Source organism: Abramis brama, assembly GCF_963993115.1.
Source record: "Abramis brama genome assembly, chromosome: 18".
NCBI lineage: Eukaryota > Metazoa > Chordata > Actinopteri > Cypriniformes > Leuciscidae > Abramis > Abramis brama.
This window is the reverse complement of record NC_139980.1, coordinates 19,204,303-19,225,326: the sequence shown is the minus strand read 5'-3', so window position 1 is coordinate 19,225,326 and position 21,024 is coordinate 19,204,303. Positions and strand designations below refer to the sequence as shown.

General features: G+C 41.8%; 1 protein-coding gene across 1 annotated transcript in view; it reads right to left on the bottom strand.

The window, feature by feature from the left end:
- The window catches only part of LOC311068185 (exostosin-1), a 345,962-nt gene that overhangs the window by 67,474 nt on the left and 257,464 nt on the right, over positions 1-21,024 (bottom strand). The window contains exons 4-5 of the mRNA XM_084090477.1: positions 17,044-17,151; positions 15,717-15,836 (exon numbers count right to left, since the gene is read on the bottom strand). Coding sequence (XP_083946603.1) covers positions 15,717-15,836; positions 17,044-17,151 — 228 coding nt within the window. The remainder of the gene's footprint in view (positions 1-15,716; positions 15,837-17,043; positions 17,152-21,024) is intronic.

Genomic DNA, 21,024 nt, shown 5'->3' with positions numbered 1-21,024 from the left:
TGGGTAAGAATGGAGTCAATGTCCTTGTGTATTGGAAGTTTATCTCTATAGTCTTTGACCAAATGGCTAGTGCTGTCTGGTCTCCTGTGCTGTCTTTGAGGGTTGTTCAGGGGAGCAGAGGTGATAACGGTCTTTGAAGAGAACTGGTTTGGGGCCGATGACAACAGGGGAGAGGGGGAAGGGTTTATGAGGTCTAGAGCATTTTGATTAAGTCCATTCGTTACAGCGGTATACATCCCGGATATCTAAATCAGGGGGGAGACATCCTGTCAATGCAGGGGCCGAGGCCCGGGGAATGGAGACTCCACTCCGAGGTGGTGGAGCTCCTGTGGGAGAAGTTCGACCGAGCAGAAATAGATCTGTTCGCATCTCTAGAGATGACTCATTGTCCACTGTGGTTCTCCCTCACTCATCCAGCTCCTCTTGGGCTGAACACCATGATGCAGACGTGGCCGAGTTTGCATCTGTACACCTTTCCCACGATTGCTCTGCTCCCGGGAGTTCTGGAGAGAGTTTACCGGGACGGGTCCGTCTTCTATTAGTAGCTCTGTTTTGGCCGGCCCGAGAATGGTTCTTGGACCTCGTGTCTCTCCTTGACAGCTCTCCTCGACGGCTCTCCTCTGGAGATTCCGCCCAGTAGGAACCTTCTTTCTTAGGTGCAGTTGTGGAAACTGTGGCCTTGGCCACTGAGGGGACCCAGCTCATAAGTACAGGTCTCTCAACCAAGGTTGTTGAGAACCTCCTCCTCTCCTGACCTCTCCCCCATGAGGAAACTCTACGCCCTGAAGTGGAGATTATTCACTTCATGGTGTGGAAATTGCCAGCTGGACCCAGTTAACTGCCCTGTTGGTACAGTGCTGGAGTTCCTGTAGGTGTATGTTGTGGCCTTAGCTGCTTACCACACTCCTTTGGGTGGTGTGTCTTTGGGGAGACACCCTCTAGTAACCCGTTTCCTCCGTGGCACCTTGATGCATAGGCCTGCAGTCCGCACGAGAGTACCGGTTAGGGATTTGGCCATTGTTTTGGAAGGCCTTTCTTTGGCTCCCTTCGAGCAGATTGAAGAGGTTCCTGAGAAGTTTCTCACTCTAAAAACTATCTTTCTCCACGCTATTTCGTCTCTCAAGAGAATTGGAGACATACAAGCCTTTTCGGTATTTCAATCATGTTTGGAATTTGCACCTAGTATGGTGAAGGCTTTTCTTCACCCCAGACTGGGTTATATTCCCAAGGTTCCTACTAATACTGCAAGACCTATTGTACTGCAAGCCTTCTGTCCTCCTCCCTTTCGGACGTCTGACCTAGTCTGACTGAATCTGCTCCGCCCAGTTAGGGCACTAGATGCTTACGTCCACAGAGCTGCCTTGTGGAGAAAGTCGGAACAGCTGTTTGTCTGTTTTGGGTCACCTAGGAAAGGGCTCCCAGCATCTAAGCAGAGGATGAGCAAGTGATTGGTCGAGGCTATCTCACTTGCTTATGAGTCGGCTGGCCAGCCTTCACCTTTGGCTGTACGAGCTCACTCCACAAGCAGTATGGCCTCTTCTAAAGCTTTATTGTCAGGACTTTCCCTCCAAGATGTCTGTGATGCAGCAGGCTGGTCCTCAACGCACACCTTTGTGAAGTTCTACGACCTTGATTTGGGCTCCACTCCGGGGTCGTAGGTGCTCTCGTCTTAGTGTGCGCATACGATTTCACACAGACTGGCACTTGCTCGTACAGCGGCGTGGGTAAAGCGTTCCCACAGCGTTTCGACGTAGTGCGAGTTCCCTTGAAAGGGAGCATCTCGGTTACATGGTTCCCTGAAAAGGGAACAAGATGCTAAGTCGCCCTGCCATACTCCCTGCATGCCTGTGATCGACTTGCTTCAGTCTATCAGAAGCTAACACTGTTTGGTCTGGGTATGCTTTATAGTTTCCTGGTCGATGACGTCACCCATCTATGCTTCACAACGCAATCACGCAGAGGAATTCCCACAGTGTTTCGATGCAGCGTCTTTTTCCCTTTTAAGGGAACCATGGTTACATACATAACCGAGACGTTTTCTATTTTGTTTTAATAATATTTGAATGTATTTTACAGCATCTTTGGTGAATAAAAGTATCAATTTCTTTAAGATAGTGATGCCAAACTTTTGAAATATACTTTTTACATTGAATCGTATTTTGTACATTTACATTTATACCTTTAACACTTGAACATTTATTATTATTTTATTAGTATTGTTTAATTATTATCAGTGTTGGGGAAACATACATGAATAATCCTTAGGCTGAAGGAAATGTAAATTCACGCATTTACAGATTGCAGAAGAATAGGACCCATTTTTGCTTATTGTTATGGTTGAATTGGATCATCGGAAGTCAGAAGCAAAGACACTGATTAATAAAGTGAGATTTAATACATAAAGTATATTTGTATTATTTAACATAATTAATTATTGTAGGTTTGCGTAATATTCGCATTTAATTTAGAGAAATACTGAACCTGTTTTTGTGCAAGTGAGATGAATAATGCTCATATTTAGTCTAGAACTACAATAAGCATCATGTTTACACAGCGCAAACAACACCTCTGCACTTACTCATGATTTCTCCCAGCATGAGGACAAGAGAGCTGTCAGTCAATAAATGAGAAAACAACTTGCATTACTTATTTGAACTAAACTAGTAATCTGATTACATAACTAGCGTTACTTGTAATGTGTTACCCCGACACTGCTTATTATTCTTATTTAGTTTTTTCAAAGTATTACATGTGATCTTAACATGACATGGTCAGTGATTTTTTAAATGCAATTTAAAAGATTATTTATCTATTGTTACATTATAAACATCAATTAAATATGCAGTTTTACATATGTTTATTTATTTTTTTTATTTGAAAAGTGATATTTATTTAAATTTGTATTGTTAAATTAGTACATTAATAATGGATTTCTTTGTTTTATTTAAATGTGGCACATATAGTCCTCCTATAGATAGAAGCATGACACATTTATAAAACAAAACTGTCAATTTTCATGTAGTGTCATAATATTATTTATAATATAATTTAATATTTATTTTAAATACATTTTTGTAAATTACAATTTAAAGAGCAATTTGATACTATTTTGGGTAATCACTCACCAGTATAAAATCTGGGTCCTAAAGCAAAACCAGTTAAGTCCCACTGCTATATACAATTTTATTATTACAGTTGTGATTCTGATCACTGTGGCATGTCGATGAAGTTGGCAGAAATATTCCTATGTCTGCTTTCTGAACACATTTTTAGTCCGTCATATTTCTGGCAGTGACGTCTGGCAGTTCTCAGTGAGGCCTGTTATTAAAAGACTTGTCCAACACCTTCCTGAGATGAAGAGAAACCAAGCACAAACTTGCCTTACCATCTAGCTGACCAAGGCAGGCCTGTACCCTGGGAGAAAGTTCTCAGAGACGTGAGAGTGAGGGAGGGAATGTTTGTGTAAATCTGTCTGCATTTTTATGTGTGTTGGAGAGGTCTGGAAAAGACCAAGTGTGTTTGATCATGGCAGGTATCATCTTCTTATGTGTGACAGCAACTCATGATGAAAGCTTTTGAAGAAAACAGAAGATGTCAGCGAGGGAGAGAGATAGAGAGAAGAAATGAGTGAGTGAAAGTGAGAGACAGAGACAAAACAAAGTGTATGCAAAGCATGATCAGCATTAACTAAATTACCTATATGAACTATGATGCTGTGTGGAAAACAGTAGAGAGTCTCATGTATCAAACTTTACATAGATTTCATCATAAAATATAAGAAAAAAACATACAATTACTTAATTTAACAACAACTTTTACTATGCATACCCTGGTGAAAAAGAAGTGTGCTCAATTGCATTGAATGTGCACTTGTATTACTTCAAATCTTAAAAGTATATGTTAAAAAACTATACTTGAAAATAATATAATTTTAATGAAATACAAGGCCACTTAAAAAGTCCACTTTCATGACTGTTTCTAAACACACTTATAAAAGTGCATGTTACAAAACTGTTAAAAGCTTTACCTCAAAGTATTTTAAATCATTATGTTTTAATAATCTTCTGTCGTGCTTTAAAGAAGTACACATTTTAATGTGACAAACATACTAAAGCACATGCCAAGAATGAGGTAACACTTTATTTTACAATGTCCTTGTTACATGTTACAGTTACTGTCGTAATAACTATAAATTATGAATAATTACATGCAACTAACCCATAATCACAACCTAATCCCAATCTTAACCCTACAGTAAGTACATACATATGTAATTAATATAACTTGGCACATAAATGTATATATTTGTACAGTAACAAGGACACCTTAAAATAAAGTGCAACTGAATGTGATTATAATTTTAACTGTAGTGTTATGATGTCAATATTACATTTAAAGTTTATATATGCAACTACCACTTTTCAAAGAAATTCATAAAATTGAGGTTAAATGACTGGGGTCACATGGATTTCTTTATGATGCCTTTACTACCTTTCTGAGGCTTAACGAGGTAGTTGCGTAGCTGTCAATGGAGGGACAGAAATCTCTCAGATTTCATTGAAAAGATCTTCATTTGTGTTCCGAAGATGAACAAAAGTATTACAGGTTTGGAACGACATGAGTGTGAGTAATTAATGACGGAATTTTCATTTTTGGGTGAACTATCCCTTTAAGCATAATCCAAAATAAGTAGCCTACATTTTTTAAAAGAATTTTTCACAAGTGTAGCCTATACATTTGTATAATACTGACATTACCAAACTAGCGCTTTATGAAGAGAACGTGGACAACAAATAACTACCTGATACTAATGTACTGCTAATTTCATTCGTAATTTGTTCATTCATTTAAATTAGAAAAACAAACAAAATAGATGTATTTTCACAAGTGGATTTTGCATTTTGGGTGTCACTGCATTTTGGAAGCAATGACAGAATCAGTTGTGGAAAGGAAAAACAAAAAATAAAGGATTTTAAATTATATATGATATATGATAAATGATATATTATGTATGATATACGAGATATAATACACTATATTGTCAAAAGTATTTGGAAAACCCCTCCAATTCACTGAATTCAGGTGTTCCAATCCCTTCCATGGCCACAGTTGTATAAAATCAAGCACCTAGGCATGCAGACGCTTATACAAACATTTGTGAAAAAGTCGGTAGCTCTCAGGAGCTCAGTGAATTCAAGCGTGGTACTGTGATAGGCTGCCATTCGTGAGTCCATTCGTGAAATTTCCTCACTACAAAATATTCCACAGTCAACTGTTAGTGATATTATAACAAAGTGGAAAAAATTGTGAACAACAGCAACTCAGCCACGAAGTGGTAGGCCACGTAAAATCACAATCTCAGCGCATGCTGAGGAGCACAATGAGCAGAAGTCAATAGCTACAGACCTCCAAACTTCATGTGGCCTTCAGATTAGCTCAAGAACAGTGCGTAGAGAGCTTCATGGAATGAGTTTCCATGGCCGAACAGCTGCATCCAAGCCTTACATTACCAAGTGCAATGCAAAGCGTCAGATGCAGTGGTGTAAAGCACGTCGCCACTGGACTCTAGAGCAGTGGAGACGTGTTCTCTGGAGTGACGAATCACGCTTCTCTGTCTGGCAATCCGATGGAAAGTCAACTTTGTGGGAACAGTTTGGGGATGGCCCTTTCCTGTTCCAACAAAGCAAGGTCTATAAAGACATGGATGAGCGAGTTTGGTGTAGACCAGGGGTGCCCAATCCTGCTCCTGCCGATCGACTGTCCTGCACAGTTCATCTCCAACCCTAATCAAACACACCTGCCTTTAATTTTCAAGTGATCCTGAAGACCTTAATTGGTTGCTTCAGGTGTGTTTGATTAGGGTTGGAGATGAACTGTGCAGGACAGTCGATCGGCAGGAGCAGGATTGGGCACCCCTGGTGTAGAGGAACTAGACTGGCCTGCAGAGAGTCCTGACCTCATCCCGATAGAACACCTTTGGGATAAATTAGAGCGGAGACTGTGAGCCAAGCCTTCTCCTCCAACATCAGTGCCTGACCTCACAAATGCACTTCTAGAAGAATGGTCAAAATTTCCCATAAACACACTCCTAAACCTTGTGGACAGCCTTCCCAGAAGAGTTGAAGCTGTTATAGCTGTAAAGGGTGAGCCAACGCCATATTAAACCCTACGGATTAAGAATGGGATGTCATTAAAGTTCATGTGCATGTAAAGGCCCAAAACTTTTGGCAAAATAGTGTATATGATAAATGTGATATGATATATGATGTATGAGATATGATATATGATATGTGATGTATGATATATGATATATTATATGTATATGTATGATATAATATGATATATGATATGATATATGAAATATGATAGGAGATCTATGATATGTACGGTGACCGGGAGGGGACATGTTCGGTTCACTTATTTTTGTCCTGGCCACAACATATAAACTCGTGGGAACGTGATATTAAGTCGTGGGAACGTCATAATATCTTGTGGGAACATCATATTAAGTCGTGGCCACGAGATCATTTTGTTGAGGTAACGACATCATGTCGTGGCCACGCGATGCAAAGTCGTAGCCTCGAGATCATATGTTGAGGGAACGATATATTTTTCTCGTGGCCACGACTTCATATTTTGAGAGAACGACATCTATTTGTCGTGGCCACGAGTTATGTTGAGGGAACCACAGCGGCCAATACTGTAACCGTACCATAGCATAGACTGGGCTACAGCAGAGATGGAGATGACAGAAGAAATAACATTTTACTTTAAATTAGGAATGTCATATAAAGATATAGTGCGGCCTTTGGCATTAAGACATGGGTACGTTATAAGTGAAAGAAACATGAAGCGCATTCTTATAATTTTTTGTCGCACGCATATTTAGGGACCGTCTCAAAATTACATGCGACATTGGCATAAACATTTCTAACTTCAATAGCATTTGAAGACAATGATTTACAGTCATAAAACCAACTGTACATTGTTCACCCAGGTCTCAAGTATGATGCACACCTTTTAGATTTTTGATATTTATGACAATAAACTGCTAAATCATATGCAAATATTGCTATGTATTTCACTACTGTCACATACCTGACACCTAGATGAACAATGTACAGTTGGTTTTATGACTGTAAGTCATTGTCTTCAAATGTTATTGAGCTTTAAATATTGTCATATTCTGTATATGATCCCATACAGTAGTGAAATACATAGCAATATTTGCATATGATTTAGCAGTTTATTGTCATAAATATCAAAAATATTAAAGGCGTGCATCATACATGAGACCTATATGAACAATATACAGTTGGTTTTATGACTGTAAGTCATTGTCTTCAAATGATATTGAGCTTTAAATATTGTCATATTTTGTGTATGATCCCATACAGTAGTGAAATAGGCCTACATAGCAATATTTGCATATGATTTAGCAGTTTATTGTCATAAATATCAAAAATCTAAAAGGTGTGCATCATACATGAGACCTGGGTGAACAATGTACAGTTGGTTTTATTACTGTAAGTCATTGTCTTCAAATGCTATTGAAGTTAGAAACGTTTATGCCAATGTCGCATGTAATTTTGAGACGGTCCCTAAATATGCGTGCAACAAAAAAGTCTAAGAATGCACTTCATGTGTCTTTCACTTATAACGCACCCATGTCTTAATGCCAAAGACCGCGCTATATCTTTATATGACATTCCTAATTTAAAGTAAAATGTTATTTCTTCTGTCATCTCCATCTCTGCTGTAGCCCAGTCAATGCTATGGTACGGTTACAGTATTGGCCGCTGTGGCTCCCTCAACTCGTGGCCACGACAAATGATGTCGTTCTCTCAAAATATAAAGTCGTGGCCACGAGAAAAATATATCGTTCACTCAACATATGATCTCGAGGCTACGACTTTGCATCGCGTGGCCACGACATAATGATGTCGTTACCTCAACAAAATGATCTCGTGGCCACGACTTATAATCACGTTCCCACGACTTAATATGACGTTCCCACAAGCTATTGTGACGTTCCCACGACTTAATATCACGTTCCCACGAGTTTATATGTTGTGGCCACGACAAAAATAAGTGAACCGAACATGTCCCCTCCCGGTCACCGTAGTTATGGTATTATATGATATGATATGATATGATATGATATGATTGAAAAGATAATGCAATGCAATATGATACGATACAATACATTATGATATGATATTATACAACTGTTTGATATTTTGTTGGGTCATCTTATGACTTCAATGTAAAATCACTGTAGAACTATAACTATATGGTATCCAAACTATAAGGTCTCCAAAATCGTTCTAACTCTAAGAGAATAGTTGAGTCCCCAACACAACTACAACTACGAGGAATGATACTGTCAGAGTGATTCTTTTCCAGCTGATGATGATAAAACAAGACAGCCAAACAAAATCTGTCCTACTTTAAAGCATATGTGGCTATTATGTTCCCATAACATAACTGAAGTGTGCACTTAAAATAAACATAACATAATAGTCCATTGCTGTGAAAGCTAATATACTGTTGTTATCATTATAGCATTTTTTTGTGTGTGTGTGTGTGAATGGGCCAGACTTTGGGACAAAAGGAGAACTAAATGAGGATCAATATCAGAGAGGCGTTTTCGAGATGCCGAGAGCTTCACATCCATGATTAACTTGGACTTGACAGAGCTTCATGAGTCACGACTTGACAGGGACGCCACTCTTGCATGTACTTTATTAGACGGGTGGGCAAATGTACATAAAACAAATCAATGTTATATAGCTCAACATGATGAAATGTTAGAATATGATCAGTATATTATTCTAATGTTGATCTAGCTTACTGCTAGTCTCAAATAGCAAACAAACTAACGCATATAATAACATTATAACTTTCAACACACTCAAATGCAGTTTAGTGTGATAGTGTACACCAAGTGAAACAGCGCTGCGTTACCTCACAAGTTTAATTCGTCAAATAAACTGACCTGTGTGAGTATTAATTCAGCACTTGCGGGTGGTTCAGTAGAATTAAATGTCCTTATTCCTAATATATGTGGGACTCGCGTGTGGTGCTGATATCTGTCTCTTATTAGCAATCGCTCCCTGCTTCATATCACAGTCATGTTAAAAAACGTCTCAGGTTACTCATGTAACCATGGTTCCCTGAGAAGGGAACGAGACGCTGCGTCGCTATGACGACACTTTGGGTAATCCCTTCAGCGTCAGCGCTCCTGAAGTCACGTGCAACTTAGTCCAATCCTGATTGGTGCAACGTCATCCCGTGACGTGTGCCGGCAGAATGCGGAAGCTATAAAGGGAGCCGGCATCACAGCTGCTGGCAGCCCTTCTTGGGGGGCCTGAAGCATACAAGAGCTGGTCAGTTTTTCTCCACTGGGATGTCTTCCTAACATACATCTCAAGAGCCCTAACCGGGCAAAGCAACCTGAGCTTCTCTTGTTCCGCCGACACTTGAGGAGGATGGAAGGCCTGAAGGACAACTGGTTGGACCATGTTAGTGGGCACCTTTGTTACATACCCGGGTCTTGGGTAAAGAATAGCTTTAACTCCCCCCGGAGCAAATTCTAGACAGGAGGGAGCAACCGACAAAGCCTGTAAATCTCCTATTCTTTTGAGAGATAATATAGCCAGCAGAAACGCCATCTTTAAGGCTAGGCACTTGTCTGATGCCGTGTCCAGAGGCTCGAAGGGTGCCAAGGATAATCCTTCTAAAACTACGGCTAGATCCCACGTGGGGACTCTAACCTGAGCCGGAGGCCTCATCCTCTGAGTACCATGAAGGAAACGAGTAATAAGATAATGCCTTCCCAGTGACCTGCCATCCAGAGGGACATGGAAAGCAGCCACTGCTGCCACATACACCTTTAGTGTAGAGGGGGAAAGGCCGGCCGAGAAACGACTCTGCAGGAACTCCAGCACTGAAGCCACTGGGCAGTTAACTGGGTCCAGTTGGTGTTCTGTACAGCATGAAGTGAATATTCTCCACTTCAGAGCATATAGTTTCCTCGTGGAGGGAGCTCTAGAGTTTAAGATGGTCTCCACTACCTCAGTAGAGAGACCAGCATTCAGGAACTGATCCCCCTCAGGGGCCAGACCCACAATTTCCACATCTCTGGCCGGGGGTGAAATATTGTGCCCCCGGCCTGAGTTAGAAGGTCCCTCCTGACGGGAATCTCCCATGGGGGGCCGTCTAGGAGGGCTATCAGGTCCGAAAACCAAACTTGGGCCGGCCAGCACGGGGCTACCAACAAGACTTGGACCCCGCCCTGGCGAATCTTCTCTAGAACTCCCAGAGGAAATGCGTGGCATCCAGTCCCAGAGGAGCTGGATAAGTGAGGGAAAACCAGAGGGGACAATGTGAGTTCTCTTGAGACGCAAATAGGTCCACGTCCGCCTGGCCGAACTTCCTCCAAATTAACTGCACCATCTCGGGGTGCAGCCTCCATTCCCCGGGCCTCAGCCCCTGCCTCGACAGGACGTCTGCTCCCACATTTAGATGGCCCGGAATGTAGATTGCTCTCAGCGAGAGAAACTTCTCTTGGGCCCATAAGAGGATCTGATGTGCCAGTCTGCACAGAGGGCGCGATCTCAGACCCCCTTGATGGTTTATATACGAGACCACCGACGTATTGTCTGTTCTCACCAGAACATGATGGCCTCTGAGGTCTGGGAGAAAATGCCTTAAGGCTAGCAGTACCGCTAACGTCTCTAGACAATTTATATGCCAGGATAGATGATGTTCCTTCCACAGACCCTGGGTTGAGCGGCCCTCCATCACCGCTCCCCACCCTGTGCAGGACGCATCTGTTGACAATATCTTGCACTGACATGGTGCTCCTAGCACAGGGCCTTGGGCTAAGAACCAAGCTTTCTTACACATGATCAAGGAACGAAGGCACCTGCGCGTAACCTTGATCAAGCGAAAAGGGTTGCCCCTCGGGGAGAACCCCTTGGTTCTGAGCCACCACTGTAGTTGTCTCATGTGCAGCAGGCCAAAAGGTATCACGTTGGATGCTGTCGCCATGAGCCCTAACAGTCTCTGGAACTGTTTTACAGTGATGCGTTGGCCTAGCTTTATTCTGGACACCATGGCCAGAATCGATTCGATACGTGCAGGAGACAGTTGTGCCCGCATCATGATCGAATCCCACACTACTCCTAAATATGTCGTCTTTTGGACCGGAGTAAGCACGCTCTTTTTCGCGTTGAGCCTCAGCCCCAAACACCTCATGTGGTCGAGCACGACATCTCGATATACTCTCGTCGTATATATATAGTTGAGAACTCTTATGCCCTGCAATCTTAGTGGCGCCAGGGCTGCGTCCATGCATTTCGTGAAGGTGCGTGGGGATAGTGCTAGGCCAAATGGAAGAACCCGATACTGGTACGTTTTGCCCCCAAAAGCGAACCTTGGGAACTTCCTGTGTTCCGGTAGGATGGAGATATGGAAATACGCATCCTTTAGATCTATTGTGACAAACCAGTCCTCGAACTTGATTTGGCTCACGATAACGGGAATCGTTAGCATCTTGAACCTGAATCTCCTCAGAGATTGGTTCAAGTGACGAAGATCTATAATGGGACGTAACCCTCCATCCTTTTTTGGAACTATAAAATACCGGCTGTAGAACCCGGTGTTTCTCTCTGCGGGAGGAATGAGATCTATGGCCTCCTTCGCCAGAAGAGACTGAACTTCCTGCTCCATAATCTACACGCGTTCGGGGGCTACCACTGTTTCGAGAATTCCCTTGAATTTCGGTGGTCGAGACCTGAACTGAAGTCTGTACCCTTTGTGAATGGTACGCACTACCCACTGAGATATATTGGGTAGCGCTTCCCAGGCGTGCAGGAAATTGCTAGCGAAACCAGCCTCTCGGGGCTGGAATTCAGGGTATCTTGAAGAGCAGCTTCGGTGTCCTGAAGCGGATTCCCGGCAGTAACTAACCAAACAAATTTTTCTACAGGCCTCTGTGTAGAGAACGAACTCCCCGCGACCGCTATTTTCTTCTTGATGAGTGGAAGTCGAGGATTGTGTTCATCGGAAACCGTTGCGCCCCGAAGCGCCGAAGGAGGCCTGATCTGATCATCAGGATCTCTTTCCCGAAGGCCGTTTTGTCAGAATAACAGTCCTCAGATCCGTTTTCTGACTCATGGGCTTCGGTTGAGAGTATTGCCTCGAGCTCTGAGATCGTTGTGGAGGGGCTCGATTAGCAACACTCTCTTTTTGCCTCTGTCTGTACGAGGAGCCAGACGTACATGGCTGGGGCTATTCCTTGGCAGCAACCCCATGAGATTTCTGGCGGCGGGGGGATGAAACGCCGCTGCTTGTTTCTTTGCCTCCTGAAATCTCTCGAAGACAGAGCTAACAGCGTCGCCGAAGAGACCAGGAGGCGCAAGTGGAGCATCAAGAAGGAAGGCTCTGTCTCTTTCTTTTATGCCAGAGAGATTTAACCATAGATGTCTCTCCGTCGCTGCCAGGGCTGCCATGGAGCGGCCGATTGCGCGGGCCGTCTCCTTGGTAGCGCGGAGAGATAAATCAGTAGCTCTTCTCAACATCGATATTCTCCCCCTTATCTAAATCTCCTAGCAGGTCAGCCTGATAAGCTTGAAGAATGGCCATAGTGTGTAAACAGGCACCTGCCTGACCTGCTGCCATGTACGCTTTGCCCACCAAAGAAGTTATGCGGCATGGTTTGGAGTAGAGGTCTGCGCGGGACTGTTTTTTAAGTCCCGCTCCCGCCCGCTCCCGCTGGGGTTATATCCCGCACCCACCCGTTCCCGCTATATTACACTATTTGTTCACCCGCTGTCTGCTTAGAATAATTTTCTTCCCGACCCGACCATCCCGCTTAATATAGATCTCCCAGAATTTCACATGTAGGCCTACATTTTCACAGAGAAAATAAAAATGTAGTCTGCACAATTTTTTTTTTATTATTTTATTCGCCTTGTCAATATACAAAATTTAACATTTTGCTGCAGACAGTAGGGGAAAAAATGTCGCAGCGAAAAAAAAATGAAGTGTAGGCTATTATTTTTATTCGTATTATCAAAATTCGTAACATTTTGCTGTCAACACAGGAAAAGTGTCAGAGAAAGAAAGAAAATATGACATGTCATTAAGCAAAATATGTAGGCCTTAACCGAACAATATGTAGGGCAGACTGTAGCCTATACCGGGTGGTCGATAAGATTAAGATTAGGTAAAGCGAAGATAGGCCTATGCTGTTCTCAGTGACGTGCGGTCTGGGTAGGCAAACTAGGCACTGCCTACCCTGCCAAAATTCAAAAATAAAATTGTTTATTAAATAATAAACTTGTATTTGTATTTTTACTGTTTAATCTTGTGATTTATATATGCAATATGTGTGTTATTCCAATTATTTAGACGTTATGATGACAAATGTAGCAGTTACGCATAATCAAAAAAAAAAACGTAGAATAAGCAGTGTTTTACTGTCCATTCATTGCAGACGGCAAGCGAAAAAGGCCGTCATCACAGAGTTAAATGTTTTAAATTGAGAGCCAGAGACTTTGCAAACTGAAGGCCCGTAAAGACGAGTTTTACAAAGCTGTGATCGACGTCTTCACGAGGAAAGGGCGGCGGATTAATTTTATGTAGGCTACAAATAATCTACCGATTGGTGAGTCAAAAACTATTTTGGGCTTAATATTGAATTGATAAATATGGTTGAATTAATGCAAGCCATTTGCCTTCATATTCAATTGAGCAGTGTGTGATTTTACTTTTACTTTTGGCCGCTGTGCAACAATAAGGATTAAGAATGGTTGCATTCTAATGCTGGAGTGGACATAAACTACTGTTACCGGTGGTGTGTGCCTGCACTGCGCTTGTGTGTGTGCGACGTGCGTGCGTGTATGTGTGTGTGTGTGTGTGTGAGAGAGAGAGAGAGAGAGAGAGAGAGAGAGAGAGACTGAGAGAATACACGCAATATACATCCTGATTTGTACATTTCTTGATATGCCGCGCTTGTGCGTAATGTTTACTGTTATTATGTATTATTAGCCTTTAAACAATAAATCAGGTGATCTGGCTATCATAACTCAGTGCCTAGCCTCTTTAAGACATCACCGCACGTCACTGGCTGTTCTTAAAGAACGTCGGCGTCGGGAACGTGATATTGAATGACCGACTGCTCCCGTTCAAATTACACCAGAGTAACCGACCGCTACCGTTTTTTAGTCGGAAATTTAATCCCGCGGCGCAACATATCTGGTCGGGTCCCGCGGGTCCCGCGGGACAGCCGCGGGAATGCAGACCTCTAGTTTGGAGGGCAATGCCGGGGCATTAAGTGAGGACGCAGTGTCTGGTGCTAAATAGGCTGCCAAAGTCTCCTCTATCTTGGGCATCATGCCATAACCGTTCTGTTTTAGTCCCACAATAGATGAATAATGATGAACGGTGGGACTGGAAAGCCTGGCTGAATATGGCTTGTCACTGCGTCATCAACCTACGCCTTTGTTATTGTTAAGAGGTTAGCGAAAAAATACATATTGTAGCTTTTAGGGGTGTGAACCGACACTGGTCTCATTGTTCGGTTCGATTACGATTATCATGTCATCGATTCAGTTAAATTCGATATCACGATGCAACGCGATGCACCGCATCTCAATTTAAAATTTGTCTTCAAAAGTGATGTGCGCGCGTGTGTGTGCGTGTGCTCGCCTGTTCGGAAAGTCGCAGTGACAGAAACAGTGACATTCCAGTTTAAGTTTCAAGGTAGTAAAGCTTGTTTATGCCATTTAGAAAAGGAAAATCTGTAAAATAAATTTTGTTTTAAAGAAATGTTAATTTAAAAGCAGCGCTCATTAATCAGTTAAAGATGCGCGCATCAACCGTCGCCGAATCTGCTGTTGAAGGTGACAATCATCCATTTATAATCACGCATAACAACACAGAATAATTGTAATTTGACCATCGGGTGCGGATACTTAAATCAGAGAAAATTATTGGGGTGGGTGGATGATTTATTTTTGGCTACGGATTCGGGTGACGTTGGAGCTCATCCGCGCATCTCTAAAGCAGTCAGACTGCCAGGCGTTAACAGCTCGAGGTGAAAACGGCTAACGTGGTTTATCAAGTTAGTGGTCTTACCTCCTGCATATTCTTTGTGCGTGACATGAGCGCGCACAGCGCGTTTTCTGCAGGTCGTGCTTGCCAGGTTGTTCATAAAAGCCGAAATGTGCCCAGATGTAGGCTTTTAAAGTAGTTGGAGCATTTTTAATTTTCTCGCACTCGCGTCTCACCTCCCTCTGCCATTGTATGCTACCGCGACAAAGCACGTACCAACAAATGATGTCAGAAAAGCGTCAGTACATTATAATCGGTTATGGTCTATTACTGAACCGATACCGAATCGTCCTCGTCTGCATTGCGATGCATCGTAGAAACGATTAATTTCGACACCCCTAGTAGCTTTAAGAAACAGTCAAAGGTTATGATGAAAAATCTGTCATCAGAATCATCTTTTGTGAAAGTCATTCAGGTTTGGATTGACATGACGGGGAGTGAATGACAACTTTTTTTTTCTTTTTTTTTAAACTATCCCACAAACCCACTGTACAAACTACATCAACCAGCTGGCAGTCCCTCGTTCACACATTTTCCCCAGTATGACTCATTTGGACGAGGCAAATCTCTTTCTGCTGTATCTGAGGACTCACCTCTAATGTGGTTAAGACTATCTTTGTGACGGAGGAGAAGTAGGCGTCCCACAGGAACTGTGTCTGCTGCCGCAGTGCCAGGATTCTGTCAGAACTCACAGACCTGGTGATAGATGGAACCTGGAAGAGTGAGACAGAGCAAGATCTGCTTTCAGATGTAGCCTACTGTGTGTTTGTGTATTCAAGGATGCTTTAGTGGTTAGCCCAACTTTTGGGCTGTCTGTAATTCAAGTGTCAAGCGGATATTGATAAGATTTGCAGCAATTAACAACTAAAATTATACTCTGTACCTCACACAAAACTATTGCATACAACCAGGGAGCACTTCAAATACAATGCCATTTGGGCTACTTGTTTTTTTTTTGTTTTGTTTTTTGAATAAATTATTTTGATTACAATAAATAGACTCTGCCTTTTACAGTTTGCTTCATTGTATTTTTAAGAAATGGTTAAGGTTAGGTTTGGAGTTAAGAGAGGGATTATCAACTAAAAACTGAAAAAGATTATATTAAACACAATTATTGTATTTTACTATTCTATTATTTTAACAGAATAAGGAATAAATGAAAAATTCTTTTTTTTTAAAGGTTTTTCAATAACTAACATTAATAGCAGATAGAAAAGATACACTGTTAAATCAATGCAAAGTAAATATTCTCCAAATAATATTGTAATAATTTGCTTTGGCCTGTTGTGACCATATAAAGTTATTTAATTATGGAAACAAGTTGTCTTTAATATGGTGCTTAATTTTTTTTTGTTATAGTGTATAAGCTGGACATTATGAAAATACTGTATTTAGCCGCCTTTCTATATCAAATGTTGGGGACCCTGGAATAAAAAAAGTTTATATCCTGTCCTATTAATGTGACATAAAACATTACAGTAATTGGTGAAATGTGTGTATTTGAATTTGTGTGTGTGTGTGTGTGTGTGTGTGTGTGTGTTTGTGTGTGTGTGTGTGTGAATGTGTGTGTGTGTGTGTGTGTGTGTGCAAGCCTAAAATGTCATTTATTACTATTCTGTACTGTATGTTTGGGGGAAATAGTGAATTGGCTTGATTAATTAAAAGCTCTGGGGAAAAGTGTGATACGATCACCCCTAAATAACATTTAAACCGTCCGGATTAATAGATCCGATTGAGAATTTATGCAACATTTAATTAAAGCTCCCAGTGCAGTGAGTGGTAGTGTTATATAGTAGTGTTTTCTCATTACTGTGTGATCACATTAGTATAAAGAAGACTATGACGATGTGTTTGTGGAGTGTCTTGGGGGAATTGTGCACTGATGGTGTGATGTGAGTGTGTGTGCGTGTGTGTGTGTACCTGCAGCAATAATCTCTCATCTCCAATGATAGCGGCTTTACTCCAGTCAATGACCTCTGAGAAGGGCAGCTCCCATCCGTTACTCAGCAGCACAGGAATACAGGCCGCCTGTGGAACACACACACACACACACACACACACACACACACACGTACATATCAAATCCACTCACCTGCCACCAACAACTGTACAACACTTTCACAGTGTTCATTTCAATCAATGAACTGTTGTCAAAATGTACACTGACACCTTGAAACAATGCCATTTTCTCTGTGGACTTTTTTTCTATATTTGCCAATAGCTTCTAAATTCTAAAATGTTCAGGAATTCTAAATTCTTCGGCATCATTTTACAATGAGGTTCCTATTTGTTAACATTAGTTAACTACATTACAAGAACTAACTATGAAAAAAAAAATATTTTGCTGCACTTCCGAAGGATTACGACTCTCAGGCTGGAACTGATACGGTAAAACTGACGCCATCGTTACTGTTCGTATCACTGTTTATCAAGCACAGAGGAAGCCGCCAGAGCTGAAATTAAGATATGGCAATGGACGTTTTGTTTCCGAAATGCTCGTGTTGTTATTCCAAACACATTTGTGAGTGTGTGAAGAATGCTATTTTGAGTGGATCATTCATGTAAATGATTCATGCCGAATGAGAGGTATGTGAACCCACTGCAGGGTTCAGTTTCAGTTTCGATTTTTAAATCATTTATTTTTATTTTATGTATATGTTTCTCTTTTTTCTCTGTTCTGAATAAGCCTACCATTAAATTTAAAGGATTTAGAGTGAGGGGAAGAAAAATAAACGTTTACAGTGTTTAGAGTTTGTTAACGTTTCATTTTATTTACCAGTATTTTACATTATTTCTGAATCTAATAATAATATATACAGATGCAACTTATCTATGTTTTTTTCTCAACTACGCAAATTTGACCAGGTTTGACAAATTTTCTGGAAAATATGGTAAATAGGCCTAATAAAATTGAGCTGTAGCCTATTGATAGAAAGCAGATTTACAATGGCGACCGTTTTCACCAATAAATCGCTTCTAAAGTGAAGATCATGGTAACCCACTAGTAATGACTCAAGTATTACCAAATCCTTCAAAAGGCATTACTAATTATTTGGATCAGTATTCTAAAGTGAAAAGCATGCAATGACTGAAATCATTGTAAGCTTTTGAGGTTTATGTAAAGTATTCGATAGTAATGACTCTAATATTACTACATTCTTCTAAAGGAATTACTAATTATTTGGATCAGTATTCTAAAGTGAAACGCGTGAAAACTCCCTAGTAATGACTGACTGACTTTATTGTCTTCAGAGATTCACATTTTTTGTAGTTTACACCTAGACCATTTTTTTTTAAAGTTTGCGTTTTCAGGCACCCAAAACGGCGTTGTCATGTAAACGAACGGCCAAAACGGGATAAAAAGTTTTTAGTTGAAAACGGTGTCGTGTAAACAGCCCCTAAGACTCTACCTAACAAAACAAAACCATAACCAATAACATCATATATTTGTATAATTGGTCTTCAAGGAGGCAGGTAGTCTGCAGGTTTAGGTTTGGGTGAGAAGGCCTTTAAATTCAAGACTGCACCTGACCGTCCAGCATTCAAAGGTGACAGTCATATGGAAGACTTAAGGAGGTTTGTGCCAGATAGTGGAGTGAGGTAGAGACCACCGCTTTGGTAATCCCACCTGACCTTTCACACAGACACCTTCCATCACACACACACATGCCTTCTCTCACACCATGTGTTTTTTTTTTTTTTTTTAATCGGGATGGTTGACAACACAAGGACTGCCCCACATGCACCACCATCTAAAAGCCTTTTGATGTCTCTTTTCAAAGTGCTCCCATCAAAGAGCACAACGCAGGGAGCCACTGCCTCACTCAACTGCTGGAGAGATGTGAAAAATACTGAGGAAATTCAAACACCCTGTGTTTACCTCCCATATCTGACTGACAAATATCAGTTTTGACTGGCTAAAGATGAGACTGAGTCTTCACTGGAAGCATATTGACACTTTTTTATTATTATACATATTAGAGTATGGACTATTTCTCATAAAGTGGCCTTCATAATTAGAATTTTTTTTATTTATTTTTTTATTTACACAACATTTATCTGGGGCAAATATGTAGCTGCAGTCACCTACATTTTACTTATTGTTATATTAATATATATGAATGAAGATAAAAAGAACCACAAAGTGTAATGGTACTACCAAGGTTTTTTTTTTTTTGGAAAATAACCTTTCATTACTACTATATTACTATACTATAACATCTATTGGTCTATCAATTAAATATAACAAACTCGCTTTTTTATATGTATTACTTGAAAAGTGTTTAATTGTGTTCTTTTTTTTTAATTAAGTGTCTAAAATAAAAACTGACAGTAAAGATTGTATTTATTTTGTTACAAAAAATCTATTTGAAATAAATGCTGTTCTTTTAAAATTTATATTCATCAAAGAATCCTGATTTTAGGTATTAAGGTTTCCACAAAAATATTATTCAGCAAAATTATTTTCACTTGTGATGATAATAAGAGCATCAACTCAGTTTCCCCTTCGTCAGTCACTACTAAGTAAGTCAAGACTGACGAATGGGGTTCGCCTGCGAGGCTATCTACTGTGATAGATGACAGATGCTGTGCATCGCGGTGCGAGCATATAATGAGCAGCAGGTGCGTCGCATCCTTGTCTTTCGCTTCGGAGCCAGATGGTGTATGCTGTTCCTGTCTCCTGCAAAGATCTACTGCTGTGTCTTCGAGTCTCTGCTGAGAAGATTCTCTGATTCCTAGTGTTGGTGTGACAGCGGGACAGCGGGGGTCGCGATCTCTCCGCGTCTTTCTTCAAAGAGCATAAACAGCTGTTTTCATAGCTTTGTTGGTTCAGTGGGCGTGATGTTGAGAGTGAGTGCTCACACTAGGTTGCATTCCCCTGTGCATTTCAGCACCTCAGAGCACTTCTGAAAGAGCTAACATGGTCTGTCTGCGTCTTTTTCAAGATGTCATTCAGATCGTGTGTTTCTGGATGCGGCCAATGTTTGACTGGCTGACGGGCATGATCGCTGTATCATGTGCTTGGGCTATAGGCACGCTGAAATGGCGCTCATGGATGACTCATGTTCCCATTGCGGGAACATGACCATGACGGCGTTACGGTCGAGACTCCGTTACCTCAAAAGAGGTGGAGCCCCTTCGCTTATTCCCCGATCAGGCGCTTCTTCTGCCCAGCAGATCACAGTGAAAGGTAACCTGCCGAGCCAGTCTCCTTGGGCCCCTCACTCCTCTATAACGCTACCTGCGGAGCCTCCAAAAGAGCGCGCTGAGCCGTCCGAGGTGGTCCCAGTCATTTCTTTTGGAGCTCCACCAGATAATCAAATGTCGGTCGCTGCATCGGAGAGTGAGCAAATGTCGGACACCTTGAGCATGGACGGACACCTTTTTCTGCCCAAAACCCTTCTGGTGCCTCTTCCTCCCTCATTACCCACGACGGCGGAGCAGCTAAGGGTTACGTGGAGATCGCCCCGGTGGAGCGGTCTGTGGTGATGCAGCCCAGTGGCCAGTAGCGCGAAAGACCCGTTTTTAGTGTCGGCTTGCAACACCACTCCCGTCCCCATGGGCCGGATACTTGCGTCTATTTGCTCCAGTAGTGTTCCCCAGAAATGGCTAACCCTGTGAGTTCCTCCATCACCCCTGCGGCAGTCAGACGTTGCGGAGCGTCTGACGCCAGGCCTACACTTGTATGCATTGTGGAACCTGTGATAGGCTGGGTGTCCATATGTGGCGGTCTCTGCAGCGACCCCATATGTGTATTCCTCCACGATCAGCTCCTCTGCGGACGAGCCCTTGTCTTTCCTCTGCTGGTGTTCTTTCCCCCTTATAACTAGGCTGAAACCACCCCAGAGACTGCCATATGTTGTACTACCCTGCTTGGCTAGTCCATGTGTGTAACCATCA